At 38.1% G+C, this 18923-nt stretch overlaps 1 protein-coding gene across 18 annotated transcripts in view; it reads left to right on the top strand.

The window, feature by feature from the left end:
* Positions 1 to 18923, top strand: part of TRIP12 (thyroid hormone receptor interactor 12) — a 145951-nt gene that overhangs the window by 57389 nt on the left and 69639 nt on the right. For 10 of the 18 annotated variants that reach the window (XM_004773423.3, XM_004773420.3, XM_045078833.1 and 7 more), the window contains exons 3-4: positions 310 to 435; positions 1283 to 2085. In XM_004773423.3, the coding sequence (XP_004773480.1) occupies positions 310 to 435; positions 1283 to 2085 (929 nt within the window). Of the gene's footprint in view, positions 1 to 309; positions 436 to 1282; positions 2086 to 18923 lie in introns of those variants that run through there. The other 8 variants (XM_045078843.1, XM_045078845.1, XM_045078842.1 and 5 more) reach the window with 3 other exon arrangements.

Raw genomic sequence — 18923 nt, 5'->3', positions numbered from 1 at the left:
GCATATATGAGTGTGCAGTACAATTGTTGAAAAATTCTTTATTGCTTAAGTAACTATAGTATTGCTATTCAGTTATGAAAGTTGGTAATAAACAACCTGTACTCTTGGGTTTTGAGGTATTGGTTCTAAGGCAGGCATTTGGCAAAATTATTTGGTAGAACAATAATTATGGAAATATTTGGGGAAAGGGTAGGGTGAACAGTAAAGAATTGGGAGACTTTAAAAAAAATGAAACATAATTCACATTTCAGTACTGTATTTGCATCTCAGTTTCCTGATAGATTTCTGTTTTGATTTTTCTGCTGACAGGTCACATTTAGGGCAGGCAAAACATAAGGGATATAGCCCTCCTGAGAGTAGAAAATCTAATTCTAAGGCACCCAAAGTGCAGTCTAATACTACTTCTGAACTGTCAAGGGGACACCTTTCTAAAAGGTAAATCTTCACATTGCTTGTACATTTTCAAGGCAGAATTATTTGCATTTGAATCATTGCATAAATTAAAATTTAGCAGGTCATCGCAAGATGTTGTGATACGTGTTTTCATTATTCCCTGATTGTAACCTTGAGGATTAATAGTTTACTTTGCAGTGGTGTCAATGCAGTAAGCTCTAGACAATGTATTTTTGCCCTTGGAGAGCTGTGAGGTTCCCCTTTTGATTAACAAACCTTTATGGGCATCTGAAATGCCATCCCCCTCCCTTTTTTTTAAGGTTTTGCTTTTAGTTTTTTCTTGGTAGAGCCAAAGGTCATTGATTTCTTAAGATCTAATTGACAGGAGTCTTTTAGAAAGGTATGGTACTATATAATTCTCTTACCTTCGTTTTGACAGCGCATACATAAGTGGTTACGTATTTCAGGCTTTGACAAAGAAGTTGTATTTGTGAACAGGGCACCAATATTCTAGTTTCAGCTAGTTCTGAACTGCTAAGAAATTCCTTTTCTTTTAATCTTAATTCTTGTTTTGTGATTAGGAGGGTTAGTGTCAGTAATCTTTGGGCTGAAGAATTACTCTGATCTAATCAAATATTGATCTTCTAATCAAATATTTAATCATTCAAAGTCACACCTGCTTTTTTGACACCTCACCCCCCTCCCCCTTTTGAGCCATTTGAAAACTTGTGTTTATTTAGCCTGGACTTAATAAGGAAGTCTTTTGCTTTTTTTTTGTTTTTTTTTTTTAAAGCACTTATTTGCTCAGATTTGAGAAGTTACTAAGTACTATACGACAGGTACAATGACGGCAGGCTGATATTAACTCTCTTCTTATCTGACCTCTCAGAAGCTGCAGTTCGTCATCTGCTGTCATAGTTCCACAACCAGAGGATCCAGACAGAGCCAATACTTCAGAAAGGCAAAAAACGGGGCAGGTGCCTAAGAAAGACAATTCTCGAGGAGTGAAACGCAGTGCTAGTCCAGACTACAACAGGACCAATTCTCCTAGCTCTGCCAAAAAACCAAAAGCACTTCAGCATACTGAATCTCCCTCTGAAACCAGTAAGCCACATAGTAAGTCAAAGAAGAGACATTTAGACCAGGAGCAACAACTGAAATCTGCACAATCGCCGTCAACAAGTAAGGCTCATACCAGAAAGAGTGGGGCCGCTGGCAGTTCACGGAGTCAGAAAAGAAAGAGGACAGAGAGTTCTTGTATAAAGAGTGGTTCTGTGTCTGAGTCAACGGGTGCCGAAGAGCGATCTGCAAAACCCACCAAGCTGGCTTCAAAATCCGCCGCCTCGGCCAAAGCTGGGTGCAGCGCCATCACTGATTCTTCCTCCGCTGCCTCGACTTCCTCCTCCTCTTCTGCTGTTGCCTCGGCCTCCTCTACTGTACCACCAGGGGCCAGACTGAAACAAGGAAAAGACCAGAACAAGGCCAGGCGTTCCCGTTCAGCGTCCAGTCCCAGTCCGAGAAGAAGTAGCAGGGAAAAGGAACAGAGTAAAACTGGTGGCTCTTCAAAATTCGATTGGGCTGCTCGTTTCAGCCCTAAAGTTAGCCTTCCTAAAACCAAACTGTCTCTTCCAGGGTCTTCTAAGTCAGAGACATCAAAACCTGGACCTTCTGGATTACAGGCCAAATTAGCAAGTAAGTATATGGAAACAACAACTTCTTTCTACTGCTTCTTCCTTTTTTTTTTTTTTTTAAATCCCCATGAAAATTTTTCTTGCTTTGTCAAAAGTGATTATGCTTTCAGAGTAGTCAGATTTTTTTTTCTTTTTTGCAGCTTGAGGCAGTCTTCCATTTATTACTATATCTGTTTGTAACAATACATAATACTTGATACTACATTTAGTTTTAATGAGACCAGTCAGGAATGCCTTCTTATTTCTGAATGCCATTTATAGTGCCTGTATCTTTACCCTTTTAGCACCTGCTACTAAGTTATTTCCTATTGTCAGAGTGGGACCTTAAGTTGGATCTTTTTCCTTAACCAGACAACAGAATTACTTCAGTTATGAGTTGCATTTGACCATGATCAGAAGTGAATGGTGGGTTTTTCTTTTTGCCAGGGGGGCGGGGGGCGTGTTGGTATGATACATTCATGATATATGGAAATATGACCTAAAGTTTCAAAATAAATGTATCCTAGTATAAATGAAATCTATTCACATGTCATACTTTTTTTTTTTAAACAGTGTGGCGGTTCTTTCCTTTTTTTTTTTTTTTTAAGATTTTATTTATTTATTTGTCAGAGACAGAGGAGGGAGAGAGAGTGAGTGAGCACAGGCAGACAAAGAGGCAGGCAGAGGGAGAAGCAGGCTCCCTGCCGAGCAAGGAGCCCGATGTGGGACTCGATCCCAGAACCCTGGGATCATGACCTGAGCTGAAGGCAGCTGCTTAACCAACTGAGCCACCCAGGCATCCCTCACATGTCATACTTAATGGCCTTTAAAGAGCTTAGTCTGAAGATGAACACCCCTTACGTTCCGTACACTGGGCCACGTAAATGGGAAAGAATGTTGTCCTCTTTCTTGAACGGTGGAGTAGAGCTAACATTTCAGAATAATGCGTTTCAAGCAAAGAAACTAGATGGGCAATAGGGTTCTTGAGGTACTTTCCTTTTTCTCTTTTGTTCAAAAGACTTTTAGGGAAGCGGCATGTTCGTGTCTTTAGAATTGATTAGAGCTGTTGGTGGCCTTCTTCAGTTGCATGATTGCTATAATGCTGAAGGCCGTTCTTTTATTTTTTCTATCTTGAGAATTCTAAAAAATACAAAGAATAATAAAGCACTTAATGTACAGTTCTAGCATGTGATTTTTGTAATATTTGTCCATCTTTTTTACTTTTTACCTTTATTTTTTTTTGGCCCCATAGAACATTTTTAGATTTTGATTTTGATAGGGGCAGAATCTTTTCTTGGTTATTAAAAAATTTATATAGTGTGGTAGTATTCTTGTCAAAAGTGTAACTGATAGTGAATTAGCCTAACCTACTCTTGGATCAGAGACAGTTGTTAGCTGTTTCCTTTAACCCTATTATCTGTACTTCCACTTGATTCAATATTTGCTAAACTTTGACAAGAATACTAGTAGACCCTGTGTAAATCTTGTGTTTAACCTATACCATAGGTTTATCATGAAGGTAACATCTTTTACATTTTAGAATTTTGTTCAGTTGGATATTTTAAATATATCTTATATCTGTGTTAAAATCTTTTGAATTTGAAGGTATAGATACTGAATTAAGATTGGTACCTTGGGGCGCCTGGGTGGCTCAGTGGGTTAAGCCGCTGCCTTCGGCTCAGGTCATGATCTCAGGGTCCTGGGATCGAGTCCCGCATCGGGCTCTCTGCTCAGCAGGGAGCCTGCTTCCTCCTCTCTCTCTGCCTTCCTCTCTGCCTACTTGTGATCTCTCTCTGTCGAATAAATAAATAAAATCTTTAAAAAAAAAAAAAAGATTGGTACCTTGAAGTCATAAGGAAATTAAAAGCCAAGCTAAAAAGGGACCATCAGCTGTCCGTAGGACCTGCCAAGGTTTTCTTGACTATTGGGGCTCATTTATTTCTGCTTTTACACCTCTTCTTTCTGTTTTAAAATGAAGTAGAAGCATGCAAGCATATTTGTGTGTGTGTGTGTATCCCCAACATAGTAGCTGTGTTGCCTCCACAGGTGTCGGGCCAGGGTGAGTTTATAGGTGCTTCGGTGGGATTCCATCCTCTGTTTTCTGCCTTCCTGTGTGCTGTGCTTGCAGAGCCGACAGAGCTCCTCTCCTTAAGCTCTGATTTCCAGGAGGGTCCAAGGCAGGGCAAGAGCTGGTTGTTCTTAAATGTCACGTCCTCAACTCTCCTTAGACACTTGTTTTCTTTTCTTTGGAGTCTGTTAACATAATTTTTAGGAAAAAACCTGCACTCCCACCTCCCCCCAGTGCAGTTCCTCGGGAGATCTGACGTGACCCCAAGGCCATAATAAAGCCAGTCAGCCTGTGAAGCTCATGCTGCATTGCACTTGGTGGCAAGTGGAGTAAAACTCAACTTGTATCGTCTTCCTCATATTCACAAAATCTGTGTTGTATGGTCACGAATACTACTTTTCCGTTCTTACTACCTTTACCCTAGTTCTCAGCTCTTAATTATAGCCCAAGGTGTTGGAACAGGAGATGGGAATGAGCATTTATTTCACATTATTTATTTTTGAGAAATACCAGGTATCTTACATATGCATTCCATTTAATGTTTTAAAAAACTGGTGTTATTAAGTTGTTAGTCATTAAGGAAATTTATTTCAGAGAGGTGGGATAACCTGCCAGGTGACATACCTCACAAACGGCAGAGTTGGAAGATGGTGGCAATGTGTAACTTGAAGCCACTGCTTCCTTCTCTTTACTGCTTACTTTTCACTCCTTCTCTGTTGAACTGTCACACCATATTTGGGTTATTAGGAGATGAAATTCAATTTGATCCTTCTTTACTGGTATTGATTCATGTTTAGGGATGAATATTGTGTGAACCCAAGGATTTATACCATTCCATTCACTATGTATTTGCTTATTTTCAAATAAGTGAAAACCCTTCAAAACACATAGTAACAAATATTTATAAGTAACATTCTTGCCGAGTGCCTGATAACTTGTAAATCCTTTACATGGATCATGTCATTTACTCCTCATCAGCCCTTTGTGGCAGGTACTATTATTTCCATCTTACAAGTAAAGAAACTCCAGGTTAGTGGTCAGTTTGCCTCCTTAAGGTCACAGAACCAAGAAGCCATCGAGCCAGGAGTCCTTCCAGTTTTAGTATATGTGCTGCCAAAGTGAGCACTATAGAGCCAAGAGTCAAACCCAGACCTTCTTGTTCCAGAAGTCAGTGGTGAAACTGTGATGCATAGGATTGAGTAGATCAGGTGAGCTAAATCTAGGAAGGCTTCTTGAGGTCAGACAGGGTGGGGTGGATTTTAGGCATGCTTACTTAATGTATTTCTCTGGGGGAAAAGGGAGTTAATATAGGAAGCAATACCACAAAAGAGCTGAAGGTACTTGGTAATTGTACTTAAGACTGGAGGGGCAAAATAAGGTATTTTTATGGGAATCTTTTTTGAGTTTCAAGTAATGGCATGTTGGCAATAGAAAACTTACTCTAGAAGTGAAAATCCTCGGTTGGAATCCTAGTTCTCCCATTGTATCAAGTGGTGACTATGGGAAAGTTTGTAACCTTTTCTTTCTAAATGGGTATAATAGCTTATTTGAGAATAAATGATTATATGAGGACACTTAGTATAGTAGTTAGTACATGAGGTGCATTGTAGAATTTAGAGCAGCAGAAATTGAGTATGCTAAGACAGAAACCATGTTCAGCAACCTTTTGAGAATGAAGGATTGATAAATCCTCTGATCAAGTTTAAGGTACAACTATTTTTAGATTTGAAAGATCTTGATTTGAAGTTGTTACTACTTTATTTTCTTTTTAAGATTTTATTTATTCATTTGACAGAGGGATCACAAGTAGGCAGAGTAGCAGGCAGAGGTAGAGGGAGAAGCCAGCTTCCCTCTGAGCAGAGAGCTCAATGCAGGGCTCGATGTGGGGTGGGGCTTGATCCCAGGACTATGACCCGAGTTGATGGCAGATGCCCAACTGGCTGAACCACCCAGGCGCCCCAGAAGTTGTTATGACTTTATAGTGTTGAGAAGTTGGGCAAACCATGCAGCGTAATCCTGGATCTTACTTGTAAAATAGTAATAATAATTCATCTTTGGGAAGCATAAATAAAAGAAAGTATGTGAAAATAACTTTGTATAATTAATGTACTGACATATAATAGTGACTCGAGAGCTATTGTCATATATTTGAAGGGCTGTTTACGCATGAAGAAATGCCCGCCCTCCAGCAAGACATGGGGCATGATTAGATTCAGTGGGTAGAGGTTGACGGGCAGATTTATGATTAGTGTATCTCGTGGAACCAGAATCTGTATGTTATCCAAAAAATGGATTTGGCCACTTCGTGAGATAAAAAGCATTCCAAATTGATTGATAGTCTGTTTTCTTCAACTTCTAAGAATCAGCGAACCTATTAATTAGAATATGATATGTTTTCTCAGGTAAAGAATCACTGATGAACGGTTGCTCAGTAAAGCTTCATGGGAGATAAAAATTGTTTCCAAATTGTAGAGTAATGGTACTTACATGATACTTCATGAAAACTCATTTCCCATAGTCAGATAACTACTGGAGGAGATTTAGGATTACATTAACACATTGAAGGCTGTGAGAAATCTTTTTTTTTTTTTTTAAGATTTTATTTATTTATTTTACACAGAGAGATCACAAGTAGGCAAAGAGGCAGGCAGAGAGAGAGAGGAAGGGATGCAGGCTCCCTGCTGAGCAGAGAGCCTGATGTGGGACCCCCAGGACCCTGAGATCATGACCTGAGCCGAAGGCAGTGGCTTAACACACTGAGCCACCCAGGCGCCCCGGCTGTGAGAAATCTTATGGTAACTTCTGCTTAATAGTATTTTACAGATTGGCGTGATTATCTTGGGAGACAGCAGTAGTCCAAGGAACCTCTGGGAAATGATAGAATACATTTAGTCATGATACTTAAGCAAGAAGACCTTTCCCAGTGTGCTGTTTTGGCAACTGTTAACAGACTGATGAAGGAGTTCCTGGTCAGGAATTAGGGCTGGCAGGAGAACTAGCGAAACCGCAACTTTTGAGATGTATTTCCTAAAGCCTTATGGCTTGCCAGCTGCAACTGATCAAAATAGCTCTATGACCGAGGTTACACTCTATCAGTTGATAGAAGTTTTGAGAATACCCTAGAGGGGATAGTGTTATGTGACAATTCTTACTTTATTTTTTTAATAATCTTTTTTTAAAAAATTTTTATGTGACAATTTTTAATACACATTTAAGAAATTATTCTTGGTTTGTGTTTAGCATAAGTAAACAGACATTTTCAGAAATTTGTATAGCGTAAATGTAAAAGCAGTCCAGCAGTATAATGATACAAGTGAGTTTTGAAAATATTTTTATATTTTAATATATTTTAAAATGTTCTTATAATTCATATGGCTTCAAGGTCTAATTTGCTAATCTGACTTAAAAGAAAGCTAATCTTGAAGTCGTATGACTTTCAGAGTATGTAGTATCTGAATAGTAGATGGTGATGGATGACATAGAAATACAAGAAAGTTTGTGATCAAAATTGGGGCCTTTATGGAACTCTATATTTCTAGTTTGATGTGTCTATTTATAGATCTGGTCTCCTCTCATTATTTAAGTGGACATCATGCACACATTATTAATAACCTAGTCAGCAGTACTTACCAGCTTGTTTCCAGCTTGAGTTTCATGCTCTTCTGGTGACTTGAATGCAGCCTGTGGCCATTATTAGAACTAGACAAGAATCAGGCAGATGCAGAATTCTGGGAAGGTATTTTGGCTGAGATTAGGCCTCTATCATTAATCTAAGACAGAGACCTGTATCTTTGCATCCCTAGCATGGTGGGAAGAAATAACGATGTGTTGAGCAGGAGAGAATTTTAAGAGTTAAATTCTTGATTTCGCGTAGAGTCTTAAAGGGTCATCTAAATAATTAAATTACCTTTCACCTCATGAGGTGTTGGCTGAGGAGCTTAAAGGGAAAAGGATTGAGTGTTGAGAGTTCTCTGCATTGTAAGACAGCTGTGAAAATAATTAGCAGCTTAAAGCTCTAATTTAATATGTAAGTGGTTTGAAAAATTACTGATTCCTAATAATTTTGAGGCTTTAAAAATTAAGTTAGAAAAGTGAGTTGCCAAATTAAAAAAAGAACAGTGAATGGAAACAAGTATCATCAGCCAAGGAGTTAAGAAGGCTTTGTTGTTTTTTTTTTTAAGTTTTCACATTTTTATTTTTTAAAGATTTAGTTACTGCACGTGCAGGGGGTGGGGAGAGAGAGAAAGAAGCAGACCCCACTGAGCATGGAGCCCAATGTGGGGCTTGATGTCATGGATCTGAGCTAAAATCAAATCCGAGTCTCAACCAACTGAACTATTCAAGCATCCCAAAGAAAGCTTTTATTTTCCATTGCCAATTTTAAATTATCATGGTATGTATTTTTGTATACCAGTTCAGAATAAGAATTAATTTAGCCAAATTACATTTTACTAAAGTTACATATAAGTTTTAAAAAACAGCAGTCTTTTCCACCATGTTGCTGTTCCCCAGGTCTGGTTATTTTGGTATTTATTTCCATGTATATAGAGCGTGTGCTTGTATGTTTATTGACTATCGCCTGCCTTTTATGAAGGAGTCACCGCACCTCTGTACCCACCAAGCATGTACTGTATACACTTCCCCTTTGCCCAGGCATGATCAGTGCCCACCCAATGTGTGTATGGACACATAAATGCCATTTACAGAGTCATGTCGGAAATGCCATTTACAGAGTCATGTCGGAAGGATTCTTTGCTCACATGTTTTTGTTTTTCTTGATTTAAATAATTACTTTGTTGATGTTTTTCTCTGTGAACCCATTACTCCAAACTCTATTACTGTCTAAATTCTTTCTCAAGCTGTCTACTTGGCTTTTGTTAAATAGTCCTGAAGAAATAAGGCCTCTGGATGGCCGCTCATTTATGCCTGCTTCACAGCTTTTATTTATAGAGCCTGGGCATTTTCTTCAGTCTTTTGTTTAGCTTTCTGTTTCCAGATCCGCATTGTCTTTCCCAGTTCACTGTTTTGTTTTGATGGAATATATCTTCTTCCACTTGCTTTCTAAGAAAAACCGCTTATGAGATTTTTAAAAGCCTTTTCATTATTTTCAGATTTTGACTGTCTGAAAATACACAACCTTGGTACTTGTTTGATTGGATATAGAGTGCTGGGTTCTTAAAAATTTTGAAGAGTCATCTTATTTTTAAGCTTTCATTAACTAGAGACATTCTGATTCCTGATCTGTTGTATGTATAACCCGTTCTTCTAGACGCTTGTAGATCTTTACCTCCATTATTTAGACATGTCATGGTATTGCCACAGCTGTGACTTTGGTCTCATTTCTTGTTGGGGTAACCAACAGTCCTGGTTTCCCTTGGGTCTGAGGCATTCACCCAGACTCAGGACTCAGCCTTAAAACCGTGGTTAGAAGCAAGCCGACCAGGACAGTTGTTCACTGTATGCTTGTTTCTTTTCTCTTTCATTACTTTGGATGATTGTCCTCTTGGAAAGTTCTGATGTTTTCATTCTGGCTTTGCTTTTTTCTTCTACTTTCTGGTAGATTGCTTCAACTTCTTTCAACCTTTCTATTGATTTTTTCTTTTTTTCTGTTGGCTCTCTTGTTTTTTTTTTTTTTTTTTTTAAGATTTTATTTATTTATTTGACACAGAGAGAACACAAGTAGGCAGAGAGGCAGGCAGAGAGAGAGAGGAGGAAGCAGGCTCCCTGCTGAGCAGAGAGCCCGATGCGGGACTCGATCCCAGGACCCTGAGATCATGACCTGAGCCGAAGGCAGCGGCTTAACCACTGAGCCACCCAGGCGCCCGGCTCTCTTGTTTTTAATTTCAAGAGGTGGTTTCGTTCTTACTTCATTTTATATTTTGTATACATTTCTTTTTTTGACGACCTTAATGGTGAGTTTTCTTACACAGTTCTCATGAGGTTTTTGCTGGGGGGGCGGGAGGTTGATTGGTTTCGATTTTCATATTGGGAATTTTCCTCAGGTTTTGGTATTTCCTGGTGGTTTTCTCATACTCAGATTTTTGGTCCACCAACACTTAATTTGTAAGCTCTGAGCACATAGAGGAGATTTCACTGAAATCCATTCTCTAGTGATCTCTTTGGGCTAGTCATTAAAAAACCTGTCATTATTTTTAGATCTTTTTCTTTGGTGCAATTCCACAGAGAAGATCTATTCACACTCCTGCCAGAGGTAAAAGCCAAACTGACCAAAGTCTGGGGGTTGAGCAGGAAAAAAGGCCTAGGAAAGAGGCCCTCTGTCATTTTATCTGTCTGTTCATACTTGATCCCTCCTCCTCTTCTCTCATTTTGCTATGGCACACCTAGATATAGCTGTGTGCTTTAATTGAGAATTTCTTTATTTTATACTTTGTTCAGAACAGAAGTCTTGTGTTTTGCTGGGTCAGCAGTGAGACAGATACCCAGCTGTGCAAGTGGGGGAGGGGAGCTGGGGATCTGACTGCGTCATAAACAGCCTATCAACCAGTCCTCAGTTTTATTTCAGAGTCATCCCAGAGGTACCTGGTACCATCAATTCCTGAACTTTGAAGGATTCTGAGTGTCATTCTCATTAGTAATTTATCTTAGTTTTCTGGAATTTGTAGCGCTGGGATTTCTGCTTCCCATCTTGTAAAATTGTGTTGTGATAGTAATCTCTTCCATTCTTCTCATCTTTGTGGATTTATGCCTCAGATTCTTTTAATGCTGGTTTAGTGGGGTTTCTGGAGAGGACAGAAATGAATATGTGTGTCCAATTATCTGTCTTTAACTAGAAGGCACACACTTTGTCATGTATATGCACATATTTCTTCAAAAGTTGGCGCTTGCTCTCCATAACAGTAGAGGGCCCGTTGTAAGCCACACTCTGTGCTAGACATGTAACACACACTAAATTTTATCCTCATGACAACAGGATGAGGTAATATCCCTGTTTTAGGTCTGTTTAGGTAGAAACCAAAGTGCTTTATTTGCTTAACACCAGACCTTTTTCCTTTCAGAAGAACTGTGAGTTCTATCATTTGAATGGCTGTGAATGGACGTATCCTAATTTATCTCATTCTCAATAAGTGGGCATTTACTTTGTTCTGAATTTTTTTAATTGACTAGAGCTTTGTAATTTACATCATTATCTCCTTGTTAGGTTTCTGGTTATGTTCTTTTAAAATATTGATGTATATTTTGAAATTGCCTGCAGAAGTATATGAATTTACATTCCTATTAGTAATGTAAAATGTCGGTCTGTTCATATACTTATTAGCCAAAACTGTATTCCTGCAGTTTTTATTACCATACTGCTGTTTGCTTAACCATTCCCTATGATTGGACATTTAGCTCTTTTCCAGTATCTCATTATTGAAAGTAATGCTTAGATGAATATCTTTGTACATTTCTAATGTGTTTAATATATATTGCCAGATCAGTGCATGAAATTGCTCTGCATTGGCTAGAAAATAAAAACTTGGCTTAAAAAATCCCATTTGGGATTTACCTTACTGTCATCTACACATTTTTTTGTTACTGAATGATTTTAAAATAAACATCTGTGATCCCTCTTTATATGCTAGGTTACTTTCCATTTTGTGAATTTATTTTGGCAGAGTAAGCATTAATAAGGAGGTATATACTGAAAATAGGTACACAGCAGCCCCAAGTTATACCAGGTTCTCATGATTCTGTTTTGGCTGAAGGAATCAAGATTAAGTTACTGAAAATATTCCCACTGTTAATTAATTCTTTTTATTGGGTCTACTTTGTCTTGTGGCAAAGTGTCCCCATTGCATGATTCTAAATTGAACTCTTCATGTGTGATAGTACTCAGTTATTTGGTGCATTTTTTCCCTTTTATGAAGAATAAACAAGTCATGCTGAATACCTTTTCAAACAGACTCAGGATGTAAATAAATGGATAATTGATAGCTTTTTATCTTTTATTTCTGTTTATTTATTTTAAAGATTTTACTTACTGAGAGAGTGTGACCAGGACAGAGCAGAAGTGCGGGGGTTGGGGGTGGTCAGAGGGAGAGGGATGAGCAGACTCCCCGTGGAGCATGGAATCAGATCCCTGGACTCTGGAATCATTACCTGAGCTAAAGGCAGATGCTTACTGACCGACTGAATCATTACCTGAGCTAAAGGCAGATGCTTACTGACCGACTGAGCTACCAGGGTGTCCCATTTGATAGCTTTTTAAAATTTGTAAACAAATTGGGAATTTGCATTTCAACTCAGTCCTCCCCCCCACTCCCCCCAAAAACCAGTCCTAATCATCCTCTGATACCTTTTAATGTAAATGAATTGTAGCAGTTTTGAATACCGTTATTTAAAGTAACTGGTTGGTGTACCTTAGTCATTGGTTTGTCTACTGTACCATTTTAAAAAGGAGAAGTATTTGTTATCTGCGGGAGTTGAGCAAAAATTGTCACCAAAAAATGAAGATAACTAGTTCTAGAAAAATTAGTAATTGAAAATGAGATATTGTTTAGCTTAGGTCTTATTTTCTTCCTAAAATACAAGGAATTTTGTTTGTATTTTGTTTTGGACAAGTTTTTTGTTGTTGTTGTTTTATTTTTTAATTTTTAACTGGTTTTTGAAACTTGGTGAGTCCATATATACTGTTCTTCCTTTTTCTTTTCAAAGTCCAGCTCAATAATTAACAATTTTTTTTTAAAGGTCCATGTAGTATTTTAAGTTTTTCTACTACATACAGTTTTTATTACATTTTCTTTCTTTTTTTTTTAACAACTTCTTAAAATGTAAAAACCATTCTTAGCTAGTGGGATGTACAAAAACAAGTTGCCAGTTGGAATTTGGCCCACAAGCTGCAGTTGTCAACGCCTACCTTAGAAACAGAAGCTTTAATATAATTGTATATTATATAAGATATATATTATATGATAACGTATTATCTGATAAGTGTCATATACACACATAAATACCGGTCAGTTCATAGGACTGGTAAAGCCAATGGATTGGCTAGCTTCAGGTTTGAGTTGGTCCAGGAGCTCAAAAAGGTGACACTGACAGTCCCAGACCTATGTTATGACTCTCAACACCTTCCTCTCTCCTCCCCAAAGATGCTATCCAATCATTTATGTATTAAATTTTAAGGAAGTTCCTGATATCTTTGGAGCATATGCCTATCCTTGAGCAAATCACTCTTTTGGAGGCAGGGTTGTAACTGACTATGATGGAAAGAGTCTGGCCTGTTTGAGTCCCACTCCTATAATGGGAGTGTACTGTGAATGGTACTTCATCAGTATCACACAAAGAAAGGAGTAGGAGAGAGTTCTCAAAAGAATTAAAAAAAAAAAACCAGAAAGGGTGTTTAGAACAGGGTTTCTGGGTATTATACAGTAATACAGTAGATGTCTACTTGATGATATTTATTTGTTAATTTATTTTAAAAGATTTTATTATTAGAGAGAGAGCACAAGAGAGCATAAAAGGGGAGGAGAGGGAGAAGCGGGGCCCCTGTTTACATGGGTCTTGATCCCCGGGCCCTGGGATCATGACCTGAGCTGAAGGCAGATGCTTAACTGACTGAGCTACCCAGGAGCCCCTACTTGATCATTTTTAAAGGTCGCTTTGAAAAGGAGCTTTGAAATGAATATGTAAGTTGGAAAACAAAAACATTCATATAGTTGAATTCAGTCATTATTCACTGAATAAAAGTGTTAGGTCAATCTCTTCCCCATCTCACTTGACTTTCAAACAACCTCACCAATAAATTGACATTTAGATTTATTTTCACTATATAACATAAGGACTCTTTAAGAAACTAGAATGTTTAATTATATATAGCATAGTTAAATTATTTTATCATGGAGGGCTGTATTTGTATTTGGGACTATGTGGATATATCATATCAAAGATCAGCATCCTCATTTAATTCGTGAAAGAATTAAAAATAGAATAAAAGCCTGGCTGTGAATATGCATTATTAATTTATTCTTACTTTTAAAGTAACTTAGTGGAATTAATAGTGAAAACTGTATCTTTCTAGAATTGCTATTGTCCTACCTCTGGTTACTCTTTTGCTGAGGTAGGCAGATCATGTTACTAATGCTCATTCTTGCTGCAAATTACAAAATGAGAGTAATTTCACAGTAATGTAATGCAAAGAGTAACACATTTAAAAATTTGAAGTAGGGAAGAAAAATCACTATAAGTAGCACCACAATCATACCTATCTTTGTATTAGTTAAGAAAATAGTTTCTAAGACTCTCAGTTGTTCATTCTTTTCAGATGTTGTATTTTAGAAATCCGAGCTTAGAGATTATGCTGAGTGAAATAAATCCAGCAGAGAGAGTCAATTATCATATGGTTGCACTTTTTTGTGGAGCATAACAAATAACATGGAGGACATGGGGAAATGGAGAGGAGGGAGTTGAGGGAAATTGGAAGGGGAGGTGAACCATGAGAGACTATGGACTCTGAAAAACAACCTGAGAGTTTTGAAGGGGGGAGGGTATCAAGGAGGGCACGTATTGCATGGAGCGCTGGGTGTGGTGCAAAAACAATGAATTCTGTTAATGCTGAATAGAAAAAAAGCTGAAACTAAATGTTAAAAAAAAAATTCGAGCTTACAAGTGGATACATAACGGATTTAGTTATTTCACATTTGTATGTCCTAACTTTGTAAAAGAACTAATGTTTTCATAAAAGATGAATCCCTGAACTTGGAGCAAGTTAGTTGTGGGTTAGGAACACTTGTTTCAAGAAAAAGAAAAAAAGGTAAGACATAGATACGCCATAGAGGAGCAAAGCAATTCAGACTTTTAAGAGAATAGCACTAACTTCCAGTTTCATTTTTATCCACAGGAATAAAGATGATCAGAATATATTTATAGGAACAAGAGCATATATTCTTTTTTTTTTTAAAGATTATTATTTATTTATTTGACAGAGAAATCACAAGTAGGCAGAGAGGCAGACAGAGAGAGAAGGGGAATCAGGCTCGCCGCCAAGCAGAGAGCCCAATGCTGGGCTCAATCCCAGGACCCTGGGATCATGACCTGAGCCGAAGGCAGAGGCTTTAACCTACTGAGCCACGCAGGAGCCCCAAGAGCATATATTCTTTCATACCAAAATAATGTCAAGAGCTTTGGTGAAAGTATGTCTACATTTATACCTGACTTGATTACACATTGGACATTAGTATATTAATCTGACCAGTGCTATTCTGGATGCTTCTCAGAGTGGCCTCATAAAAACAAATGATAAATGCAGTTTTTGCTACATTAATGCCTCTGTGTGTGCGTGGACGCGCATATGTGCCTGCGTTCTCGTGCCCATGAATTTTAATTCATTTTCAGTGAGGTTGATGGTTTCTACTTACATTGTTTCCTCTTTCATTGAAATAACCCTTACTTGACCAGTAGAATGGGAGGAGATACATCTGATTCCTCAAAACTACAGTGTTTTTACATGAAGTTTTAACATTTTCTAATTAAACTTGTAAGGCCCAGTTTAAACTTTGGCCATAAGTATATTGATAATGTAGTAGCCCCTGTTCTGCTTTAAAATAAACTGAAGAATTGTGTGGTTTGTCTGGGGTATGTACCTTTAAACAAGTCAGTTAATAGTTTTATGTCTGAAAAATAAGAATTATCATAACTTTTTATCTGGAAATGCTTTTGAAAACTAGAACCAGTCTAAAATCGTGAATACAGTATGTTTTGGCATCGGCAGCTGAACGGCCAAAAGAAGGTTAACCTCGCCCCATTCTCTAGGCAGAGCTTGCTCCCAGAAAGTTTGACATTTGTAATCTCCTAAAAATGTTTTAGACTTTGGAAGAATGTATTGAGTTCTTCCAACGTTTGACTTGACTTAGAAATACTGATAAGTTAGTAATTACCATGTTTGGTATTTCCCTGTTCCAGTTTTTGGAGCAGATAGGGGAGCTAGTTTTATCTTCCATTCTTGCTTCAGGTAGTGTTACAAATAGGCAAACTTGTTTTCCACTATAGAATATGACATGTAGAAGCTCCTTTATCATGGGATTGCCTTTCAGGAAACAAAATATTTGGGCTTATGTCTCCTTGTTTATCAAGCTAATTGGAGTCGTGTCAGATAGATACTCTGCTAGTCATTTTACATTGCAGCGTGATTATAATGGCAGTTAAAAATATTTTTAATCTGGGACGCCTGGGTGGCTCAGTTGGTTAAGCAGCTGCCTTCGGCTCAGGTCATGATCCCAGCGTCCTGGGATCGAGTCCCACATCGGGCTCCTTGCTCCGCAGGGAGCCTGCTTCTCCCTCTGACTCTGCCTTCCACTCTGTCTGCCTGTGCTTGCTTTCGCTCGCTCTCTCTCTGACAAATAAATAAATAAAATCTTAAAAAAAAAATATTTTTAATCTACTTTGTTGTTTTGGTTCTCCTCGGTCCTGCTTTTTGTTTATTTTTTAAGATTTACTTAATTATTCCAGAGAGAGAGTACAGTGGGGTGGGGTGGAGGGAGAGAGGGAGAGTCTCTAGCATTGAGTGCAGAGCCCAATGTGGGGCTCGATCTCCAGACCCTGAGATCACTGCCTGAGCTGAAACAACGGGCTGGACTCCTACTTTGACTGTGCCACCCAGGTGCCCTCTACTTTTCCGTAATTTATTTAGTATATTTCTCTTAAGTTTTAACACCAACAGTAGACAGAGACTGTGGCACATCCATTCAAAGGAATACTTCTCCACGCTAGAAAGGAATGGACTGTGAATCTCTGCAGCAACATGAAATCTCCAGAACACTGTATGACTCCCATTCATATGAAATTCTAGAAGAGGCAAGAACGACAGACAGATGAGTGATTTCCAGAGGCAGGAAGTGTGGGTGAGGGGATCAACTGTGAGGGGCACGAAGTGATGGCTGTGGTCCTGACTTGATTGTGGTGATGTTGGTTATACGGGTCAGTATATTTGTTCAAGTCCATATTGAGCCTCATATATTTAAAGTGAGTATATTTTATCATAAGGAAATGACCTTTGAATGAAATTGTTTTATTTATTTATTTTTTAAAGATTTTATTTATTTATTAGAGCATGAAAGGGGAGGTCAGAGGGAGAAGCAGACTCCCCATGGAGCTGGGAGCCCGATATGGGACTCGATCCCAGGACTCAAGGATCATGATCCGAGCCAAAGGCACTCGCTTAACCAGCTGAGCCACCCAGGCGCCCCTTGAATGAAATTGTTGTAAAGAAAGTTAAATACTGAAGTATAAAAAAGTATATGAGTAGTGAAAGGATAGAAGTTTGGTCAAAATGTATACTGTCCCCTAATAAGTAGTATGGCAGGAGCCCACAGTATGTTTAGTTATTCTATTTTGAATGTCACTGAATAGGTATAAACATTTTTGCTAGTGTCCAATACCGTGTCATGGTATATGTGAAGACATTTAGCTGAGTGTCACATAAACTAATATTCGTGACAACAATATAGGGGTTTTTAAAGTGCTTTATAGGTGAGAACATTGTCGAGTGTTTTAATACAACATGCACTCACAGTTTTTTCTATGAATTGTTTTTAAAGCTATTCTAACTTTGTTGAACAATTCAAATAGGTAAGTATAATTTAATGTTTTCTGGAACATAATTTAAAATAACTTCAGAATTCTTCAGATACTAAAAAATAGTGATGCCAATTGGTTGAACATATTAAGCTAGTCCTATAATCAATCTGTCTACATGCCATGTTTATCTTTCAGGTGACAGGATGTATATGTGTCCAGACAAAGATAAAATCACGTGGAGTATTGGGCATTGATTTGGGATCACATTAAGTAATTCTGGTGATAAACTGCGTAGTAAATCAATCTAAAAGCAAAATTGAAATTTAAGAAACCCTTAGGCCGATATCTCTCCCCCTTAAAGTTTCATTTTTGTTCCTTTTATGCCTTTTGAGGAGTCTAGATAAACCTTTCCCAAAATTTACTTTGCGGGGGTGGGGGGAAGGCTGGAAGGTGTGGTTCAGATTTCTGAATGGTAATGCCTGTCTGCAGATTTTTGTCTTATAAAGAAGCTATAAACTGTAAGCTTCTGTTTGGTATTTAAAGAGTCCTTAACAGTGTGTTTTTCACTTAGCAGCTTTCATTATGTATATAGGATATAGAGATCATCCCAAGTTGAATGAACTTAAGTTTAAAATTTATTGTCTAAAGGATCATGAAGATGTCTAGAATCTTTTTTTACCACTGCTTACCCATGCCCTTTACTGGTGTTTTTAACAAAATCAAGAGTAAGGAATTTCTTTTATTTTGCTTTGAAGCAGTAAAATGGTCAAAAGTTAAAAGTTCTCTGGACAAGAGAGCATCTGGGTGGCTCAGTAGGTTAAATGTCTGCCTTTGGCTTAGGTCGTGATCTCAGGGTCCTCAGATCAAGCCCCGCTTTGGGCTCCCTGTGCATCGTATCGGGTGTCTGTCTGCTTCTCCCTTTCCCATTGCTGCAACCCATCCCTCCCATTTGTCCTCTCTCAAAGAAATAAAATCTTTAAAAACAAAGTTCCTGGGTGTGGGGTAACAAGTGACCCGGAGAATTGTTACTACTGTGTAATTAGTGTCTGAAAAAGGAAACGCTCACTTTTTAAGGTGACGCTGTAGTTCTGGAAATAAGCTTTTTCACTTGGACACCTTTCTCTGTTGGAAGTCTTTGTGTAGCTAGAACACACCACCCAGTATATTATCATGTACAGTAACATTGTTTGGGCGAATGATGGTTGATGGCCTCTGCATTGTTTATGAAATAGTAATAGACTTAATTGCTGTACCTTTTTAGAGTGTTAACCCTATGA

This window comes from Mustela putorius, unplaced genomic scaffold, assembly GCF_011764305.1.
Source record: "Mustela putorius furo isolate JIRA1106 unplaced genomic scaffold, ASM1176430v1.1 tig00000275_pilon_pilon_pilon, whole genome shotgun sequence".
Taxonomy (NCBI): Eukaryota; Metazoa; Chordata; class Mammalia; order Carnivora; family Mustelidae; genus Mustela; species Mustela putorius.
Note: the sequence above shows the minus strand (reverse complement) of the source record. Positions and strands in the feature narration are given on the sequence as shown.